At 52.1% G+C, this 8,997-nt stretch overlaps 1 protein-coding gene across 1 annotated transcript in view; it reads left to right on the top strand.

Moving 5' to 3' along the window:
* Positions 1-1,291: 1,291 nt before the first annotated feature.
* LOC141108516 (N-alpha-acetyltransferase 10-like) overlaps positions 1,292-8,997 on the top strand; it is a 37,786-nt gene continuing 30,080 nt past the window's right edge. Inside the window, 2 exon segments of the mRNA XM_073600191.1 lie at positions 1,292-1,451; positions 8,684-8,782. Of these exon segments, the coding sequence (XP_073456292.1) occupies positions 1,431-1,451; positions 8,684-8,782 (120 nt within the window). The 5' untranslated portion in view covers positions 1,292-1,430.

Below are 8,997 nucleotides of genomic sequence, written 5' to 3'. Positions count from 1 at the left end.
CCTCCGAGGCCACAACCACTTGCAAACCGCAACATAGTTACATAGTTGGTAAGGTTGAATAAAGATAAATAGTCCATCCAGTTCAACCTGTGTAGGTGTTATGTGTGTCAGTGTCAATATAATTTCCCATATCCCTGTATATTGTATTAAGATGCCCATCCAAGAGTCTTTTAAACGTATCATTACTTGCTGCTGACGCTACCAATTGTGGAAGAGAGTTCCACAGCCTTATCGCGCTGAGAGTGAAAAACCCCCTACGTAGCTTAAGGTTAAAGGGGTTGTAAACCTACATGTTTTGACAGTGACCGCCCCCCGGCCCCCCTCCATTCTACTTACCTGAGCCCTGGAACTTGACCCACGGGGACGTGTTGTCTCTCTGCCCAGGGGTTCTCAGCTCTTGATTGGATAGATTAAGAGCAGGCAGCCATTGGCTCCCGCTGCTGTCAATCAAATCCAATGACACAGGCCCGAGTCCTGCATTCGGCCTTTATAGACGCCAAATGCTGGACTCGGAAACGCCCCTGCAAGCTAACCCCCCGGGACATCGCTTCTCCCAGGGGGTTATCTGATGTGGGGAGGAGCCGCAAGAGCCGCCGGGGGACCCCAGAAGAGCAGGTTTGGGGCCACTCTGTGCAAAACGAGCTGCACAGTGGAGGTAAATATGATATGTTTTTTATTAAAAAAAAAAAAAAAAACGAACCCTTAAAATCACTTTAAACTCCTCCAATCTCATTGTGTGGCCCCTGTGTTCTCTTACAGAGTCCCCATGTCCTCTCTGAGACTGAATAGTTTTTTTCCTACGCTGGGATCACCATTGAGGTATTTGTGAATCGCTATTATGTCCCCTCTCAAGCTTCTCTTCTCCAGCAAGAATAAATTTAGTGCTTGTAGTCGTTCCTCGTAATTGAGGTCCTCCGGTCCCCCCTTATTACCTCCCCACTCCCCATGTCAGCCTGTAATGATGTCACTGCATCCCTGGTCACCTAGGTCTCCTTATCCTGAAACTCCCACACTGCAGCCTCCTGTAACCTAACTACCTCAAGCAGCACCCTCATGTAACTCTGTAACATGGACGCAGCACCCCATTATCCAACTCTCCCCACCCTGCAACCCCATTCCGCCTTTATAGACGGTGACAGTGTCATCCCGTAACACCGACACGGCACCTCATTATCCAACTCTCCATCATCAAACCCTCCCAACCCTGCACTCCACCTGACAAACTAACACCCTGTCATTCAGGATTATATTTCCCCAACTCTTTGTTTACACCTCACCCCCTTCCGGTTCCTCTAACATGACATCACATCCGGGTTGTCACCCACCCTGGGACCTCACCCAGCCATGCCGCTCGTCACGTGACCTCTGAGTCTCCGCCCCCTCCTGTCTCTCTGCCGTACAGCTCCGTTCCAGCAGATACCACCGGCGCCATGAATATCCGGAACGCACGGGTGAGCGGACAATACCGGGAAGATCTGTGGGGGGGGATGTGCGATCGGGGGAAGTCAGTGTGTTCAGTAATGGAGAAATATGAGCCCGGAGCATGCTTGTCTTCTATTCATTGCAGTGTGGCACTGGAGGAATATGGCTGACCTTCCCATGATGCTTCACTGCCGGGCATGTGTGCTAAACCGGATCCTGGGCAATACACATTACATCTGTCATGGCGTCCTATCACTGCTCCCCCCTTCCATGACGTCCTATCGTTGCTCCCCCCTTCCATGGCGTCCCATCACTGCTCCCCCCTTCCTTGACGTCCTACCGTTGCTCCCCCCCTTCCATGGCGTCCTATCGTTGCTCCCCCCCCCTTCCATGGCGTCCTGTCGTTGCTCCCCCCCTTCCATGGCGTCCTATCGTTGCTCGCCCCCCCTTCCGCGGCGTCCTATCGTTGCTCCCCCCCTTCCGTGGCGTCCTATCGTTGCTCCCCCCCTTCCGTGGCGTCCTATCGTTGCTCCCCCCCTTCCGTGGCGTCCTATCGTTGCTCCCCCCCCTTCCGTGGCGTCCTATCGTTGCTCCCCCCCCCTTCCGTGGCGTCCTATCGTTGCTCCCCCCCCTTCCGTGGCGTCCTATCGTTGCTCCCCCCCCTTCCGTGGCGTCCTATCGTTGCTCCCCCCCCTTCCGTGGAGTCCTATTGTTGCTCCCCCCCCTTCCGTGGTGTCCTATCGTTGCTCCCCCCCTTCCGTGGCGTCCTATCGTTGCTCCCCCCCCTTCCGTGGCGTCCTATCGTTGCTCCCCCCCTTCCGTGGCGTCCTATCGTTGCTCCCCCCCTTCCGTGGTGTCCTATCGTTGCTCCCCCCCCCCCCCTTCCGCGGTGTCCTATCGTTGCTCCCCCCCCCTTCCGCGGTGTCCTATCGTTGCTCCCCCCCCCCCGCGGTGTCCTATCGTTGCTCCCCCCCCCCCTTCCGCGGTGTCCTATCGTTGCTCCCCCCCCCCTTCCGCGGTGTCCTATCGTTGCTCCCCCCCCTTCCGTGGTGTCCTATCGTTGCTCCCCCCCCGTTCCGTGGAGTCCTATTGTTGCTCCCCCCCCTTCCGTGGTGTCCTATCGTTGCTCCCCCCCTTCCGTGGCGTCCTATCGTTGCTCCCCCCCCTTCCGTGGCGTCCTATCGTTGCTCCCCCCCTTCCGTGGCGTCCTATCGTTGCTCCCCCCCCTTCCGTGGTGTCCTATCGTTGCTCCCCCCCCCCCCTTCCGCGGTGTCCTATCGTTGCTCCCCCCCCCTTCCGCGGTGTCCTATCGTTGCTCCCCCCCCTTCCGCGGTGTCCTATCGTTGCTCCCCCCCCCTTCCGCGGTGTCCTATCGTTGCTCCCCCCCCCTTCCGCGGTGTCCTATCGTTGCTCCCCCCCCCCTTCCGCGGTGTCCTATCGTTGCTCCCCCCCCCCTTCCGCGGTGTCCTATCGTTGCTCCCCCCCCCCCTTCCGCGGTGTCCTATCCTTGCTCCCCCCCCTTCCGCGGTGTCCTAGTGTCCTATCGTTGCTCCCCCCCCTTCCGCGGTGTCCTATCGTTGCTCCCCCCCCTTCCGCGGTGTCCTATCGTTGCTCCCCCCCTTCCGCGGTGTCCTATCGTTGCTCCCCCCCCTTCCGCGGTGTCCTATCGTTGCTCCCCCCCCCTTCCGCGGTGTCCTATCGTTGCTCCCCCCCCCTTCCGTGGTGTCCTATCGTTGCTCCCCCCCCCTTCCGTGGTGTCCTATCGTTGCTCCCCCCCCCTTCCGTGGTGTCCTATCGTTGCTCCCCCCCCTTCCGTGGTGTCCTATCGTTGCTCCCCCCCCTTCCGTGGTGTCCTATCGTTGCTCCCCCCCCTTCCGTGGTGTCCTATCGTTGCTCCCCCCTCCCTTCCGTGTTGTCCTATCGTTGCTCCCCCCCCCCTTCCGTGTTGTCCTATCGTTGCTCCCCCCCCCCCCTTCCGTGGTGTCCTATCGTTGCTCCCCCCCCCCCTTCCGTGGTGTCCTATCGTTGCTCCCCCCCCCCCTTCCGTGGTGTCCTATCGTTGCTCCCCCCCCTTCCGTGGTGTCCTATCGTTCCCCCCCCCTTCCGTGGTGTCCTATCGTTGCCCCCCCCCCCTTCCGTGGTGTCCTATCGTTGCTCCCCCCCCCTTCCGTGGTGTCCTATCGTTGCTCCCCCCCCCTTCCGTGGTGTCCTATCGTTGCTCCCCCCCCCTTCCGTGGTGTCCTATCGTTGCTCCCCCCCCCCCCTTCCGTGGTGTCCTATCGTTGCTCCCCCCCCCCCCCTTCCGTGGTGTCCTATCGTTGCTCCCCCCCCCCCCTTCCGTGGTGTCCTATCGTTGCTCCCCCCCCCTTCCGTGGTGTCCTATCGTTGCTCCCCCCCCTTCCGTGGTGTCCTATCGTTGCTCCCCCCCCCTTCCGTGGTGTCCTATCGTTGCTCCCCCCCCCTTCCGTGGTGTCCTATCGTTGCTCCCCCCCCCCCTTCCGTGGTGTCCTATCGTTGCTCCCCCCCCCTTCCGTGGTGTCCTATCGTTGCTCCCCCCCCCCTTCCGTGGTGTCCTATCGTTGCTCCCCCCCCCCCTTCCGTGGTGTCCTATCGTTGCTCCCCCCCCCCTTCCGTGGTGTCCTATCGTTGCTCCCCCCCCTTCCGTGGTGTCCTATCGTTGCTCCCCCCCCCCCCTTCCGTGGTGTCCTATCGTTGCTCCCCCCCCCCTTCCGTGGTGTCCTATCGTTGCTCCCCCCCCCCTTCCGTGGTGTCCTATCGTTGCTCCCCCCCCCCTTCCGTGGTGTCCTATCGTTGCTCCCCCCCCCTTCCGTGGTGTCCTATCGTTGCTCCCCCCCCTTCCGTGGTGTCCTATCGTTGCTCCCCCCCCCCTCCACGGTGTCCTATCGTTGCCCCCCCCCCCTCCACGGTGTCCTATCGTTGCTCCCCCCCTCCTTCCACGGTGTCCTATCGTTGCTCCCCCCCCTTCCACAGTGTCCTATCGTTGCTCCCCCCTTCCATGGTGTCTATAGAGCTGCACGATTAATCATTGAAGAATCTAAATTGCAATTTATCTCCCCTCCTGATCTTAAAACCACATTTCCCGATTCTGTGAGTTCTCTGCTCACTTCTGACAGCTAACAAAAAAAAAATCCAGGCAGCCTGCCAAATATATCTCATCATCAGCGATAACTATAAACTTTGTAACACTTCGTTCATAGATCAAAGGAATGATCTTCGGTCTGTAAATAGTCTGCACCTTTCTCATCAGGGTTCCCATGAGCGTACCCCCATAGATCAGGGTACCTATCAGCTGTCAAAGAACTAGGGAAGAGCTCTCCAATGGGTTCACAGTCAAATTTTAAAGTGTATTAAACTCCTTAAACAATGATCTGCTAAATATTGATAGTGTTTTTGTTATGTTTGATATTTGTTGATGCCACCAGAAATCTTGTGAGTGGATAACGTCTTGTGTTTGCTACCTCCATTGACTTTTATCAGTTTGCTTTATATGCAGAGAGGGTGTTCTGTAGTCATGTCTGGGGTGGGGAAGGGGACTGCTGCTCCTTCTGTAGGTACAGTATGGTGAGTGAGCGTTGTCACCCTAGGTCAACAAATTTGTCCCTGGGGGATCCAAAAAATGGAAAAAAAAAACTACCTGGAAAAATAAACAGGCTAATCCTTCCCTCCCCCATGGTGCCCCATAGCTGCTCACTAGTTTACAACATTGTGGTGCTTTCATGTGTGTTTAAAGCAGGGGTAGGCAACCTCGGCACTCCAGCTGTGGTGGAACTACAAATCCCATTGGTCTTCCAATGTCTCATGGGACTTGTAGTTTCACCACAGCTGGAGGGCCGAAGTTGCCTACCCCTAGGTTTAAAGCAATGTTAATGTACTGGAATGCATGTGAACAAATGTAGGGTCTGAGGATCCCCCAAGTGGCTTTAGGTCTTTGCAATCCCCTTCTCCTCCACAATAATCATCTGGTCCTGCCCTATGCTATTCTTGCCTTGGTGGAAATGATGTATCCTTTTTCTTGCAGCCTTACCTGCCGAGCAGAATCCAGTGTTGTCCTACTGCATGTTACTATTCAGGTGCTATAGCCTGATTCTCACGTGGCCATCTTGGTGGTCTTCGGTAATCGTGAGCCAGCTGTCTATTCTGGGTTCAGGCAGCCGACCCATGGAGCTTGGGAAAGGCAAACGGCTCGCGATTATTGAGGAGGACCCTGATGACGGCACAGGACCCCGACTGTGGCGCCTTAACAGAGGATCACAGCTGGACAGCGCTTAATCCACTTAGCAGTTAAGTTTCTGAAGGACAAGCCATCATAACAGGGAAGGGGTGGGTGTAAAAAGAAAACCTAAGTAACCTATGGCTGTGAAAGTTGGACCATAAGGAAGGCTGAACGCCGAAGAATTGATACTTTTTGAACTATGGTGTTGGAGAAGACTCTTGGAAGTCCCTTGGACAGCAAGAAGTTCAAACCAGTCAATCCTGACGAAAATCAACCCTGAATATTCACTGGAAGGACAGATCTTGAAGCTGCCACCTAATTCAAAGAGACCCTGACGCTGGGAAACATGGAAGGAAAAAAGAGAAGAGGATGACAGAAAACAGGATGGATAGATGGCATCATCAAAACAATGACGATGAAGTTAAGCAAGCTCCGGGAGGCAGTGAAGGATAGGAAAGCCTAGCGAGCTATGGTCCATGAGGTCACAAAGAGTCAGACACAAATAAACAACTAAACAACAATCTGAATGAAAGGCAAGCCATCAGAACAGGGAAGGGGTGTGTGTAAAAAGAAAACCTGCAGTGAGGATGTGAAGTTCCTCTTTAAATAGCTTGTTGGATGGATCAACTCTCTTGCCATGCAAATGTAATACTCCACCAAAAATGAACCAAAAATTAAGTCTATCATTATTTTTGCTAGCGCACCCAGGAAAAAAGTTTGATTTGTTTTATTGGGGGGGGGGGGGCATAGTGCAGCAATCCCCATGTCTTCCTGCTGTGGATCTCTTGCTCATCTCTCCCCTGGTACCTTTCACAAAAAATAAAATGGTGGTGAAGTAAGGCTGTACGTATAGGAATAAGCCCTAGGTCTAATTTTTCCATGGTAGTGTTTATTGGGGGTGCCCTGTAAGTGATTCTACGACCCAGAAAAGTAAATGCCGAGTTTGTTGCTGATCTTAAAGTCATTGTATACCCATACATATACCAATGAAAGGACTACCCTCGGGTGATAAACATGAAATCCTCCAACATAAGTTATACCTGTTTATCTTCTCTACAGCCTTTCACAAAGCTGAATCTATAAGCTTTTCTGAGCAATCTGAAAAAAGGGGGTGGAGAGCTGAAGTTACACTCTGAAGAGCTCAGTGAGGAGAGGTCTGAAAGCTGATTGGAGGGAAGTAACGCACCCCCTTCACACAGCACTAGAGTTACACCGATATTAGTATCGTTGCTGATACTTTGCATTTGCACGAGTACTTGTACTCGTGCAAATGCTCCGATGCTAAAACCAATATCTTCAGACTGCAATGCGATTTCAAAGCCCAGATCGATTTTCTTTTGTTCAGCAGTTCAGGTATGCAAATGCAAATTATAGTGCACAAGATTAGAAATTGCACAGGACTCAATTTCAAATTGCACTGCAGCCGATCCTCACATATGTGAACAGGCTGTAAAAACTCACTGAAACGCACATGAAAACTGATATCTCTGCAGGTGAAATCTGTGCATTTTTGTTTATTTTTCCATCCGGTTTCATGCATGTATGGTATGAACAGCCCTAAAAAAACTGTCACATGACACTTAAAATGGTAAAATCGGTAATTGGTCTTGGCTAGTATTTGAGAAAAGGTATCGGTACAAGGTTTTAAAAAAAACTGGTATTGGTGCATCCCTACACAGCACACAGGGACACAGGTGACATTTTTAGTGTCATGTGACAGTTGTTTTTTTTAGGGCCGTTCATACCATACATACATGAAACCAGATGGGAAAATCGCACAGATTTCCCCTTCAGAGATATCAGTTTTCTGATAACCTGGTGAATATCCCTCCCTGTCACCTTATTTCTCTTGGTGTCAGAAAAAGATGTCCGAAGTGATTCATGCAGATAGCAGAGGAATGAAGCAGCAGACAGAAATGACGCTTAAGCCTCGTACACACGATCGGATTTGTGTGATGACAAACTGTTGGCCTAAAATCAGACCGTTAGTATGCTCCATCAGACAATTGTTGTCCAACTTTCTGCCGACAGATGTTGGATGACAGGCTAATAAATTTTCCACGGACAGCGGTCTGTTGTCAGATTTTCCTATCGTGTACACACAAGTCCGCCACACAAAAGTCCAAAGTACAAACACGCATGCTCGGAATCAATGCTCATCAAACACGAAATTAGCAGAAGGTGCCCAAATGGTGGTGCTCAAGAGCTGAAAATCCACGTAGTACGTCACTACATTCGTGTTTGTTGGCCGACAATTGTGTACTGTTTGTATGCAAGACAAGATCCTGGCACACACCTTTCAGACAAAAGTCTGACGCTTTGTCTGCGGAAAATCTGATCGTGTGTACGAGGCTTTAGTGCTTTTAACTGATACAATTACAAACAGTATAGGGATATGCTTTTTTCACATTTCATGTCTGGGGTTTACAACTGCTTTAAAATGATTGTATGCTCCGCTTTGTGATTTTTTTTTTTTTTTTTTTTTGTTTGTTTTTTTTTGTTTAACCTACAGGTAAGCCTATAAGGCGGCTTACCTACAGGTAAAATGAATATCTCCTAAAGGTACACCGTTTTAGGAGATCTTCATCCTGCTGACGACAGCGGCGCATGCGCCCTGAAGATCTGGCGTATTGTGCCGGAACTTCAGAGCTTCTTGCCGGAATCGAGGGCTCCCGCGCGCATGAGTGACGTCATCACGGCTCTGGCCTCCCACAGCGTCGGAGCCCGTGAACCCGGAAGAAACGCCAGGGGAACATATCAGCCCCCTCAGTGGTGACTGGGTGCAGCTGCAGCGTCTTTGTTCTAAGGTAAGTATTTCATAATGTGCTAGTATGTGATTGCATACTAGCACATTATGCCATTATCTTGCAGGTTTTTTTGGGGGGGGATGGGGGGGGGGGATTTACTACCGCTTCAAGGGTTCTTGTGAAATTTCTACAGTATGTTTATCATGATATATTTGTGTTTTGCGTTTTTTTTTTTTCTCTTTTTTTTTTTACATTGACTTTTGTGTCTCCCCCCCTACAGCCCGAGGACCTCATGAATATGCAGCACTGCAACTTGCTGTGTTTGCCAGAAAATTACCAGATGAAGTATTACTTTTACCACGGACTGTCCTGGCCACAGGTAGGTTAAGTGCGGTCTTGTAAAGCCCCATTCACACTTGGGGCAGCTTGTGATTGCCCGCAGGAAACTGTTTGCATCCAGGGCTTTTCAGCTGCATGAGCAATTGCATGTGAACAGCCGCCAATAGCGGCAATGTGCTTTCAGGATCACTTTGCTTTCAATGGGGTTTCCTACCTGCACCTACAGTGCCTTACAAAAGTATTCACCCCCCTTGG

The sequence above is a fragment of the Aquarana catesbeiana genome, linkage group LG09 (genome assembly GCF_042186555.1).
Source record: "Aquarana catesbeiana isolate 2022-GZ linkage group LG09, ASM4218655v1, whole genome shotgun sequence".
Taxonomy (NCBI): domain Eukaryota; kingdom Metazoa; phylum Chordata; class Amphibia; order Anura; family Ranidae; genus Aquarana; species Aquarana catesbeiana.
This window is presented reverse-complemented; position numbering and strand designations above follow the sequence as displayed.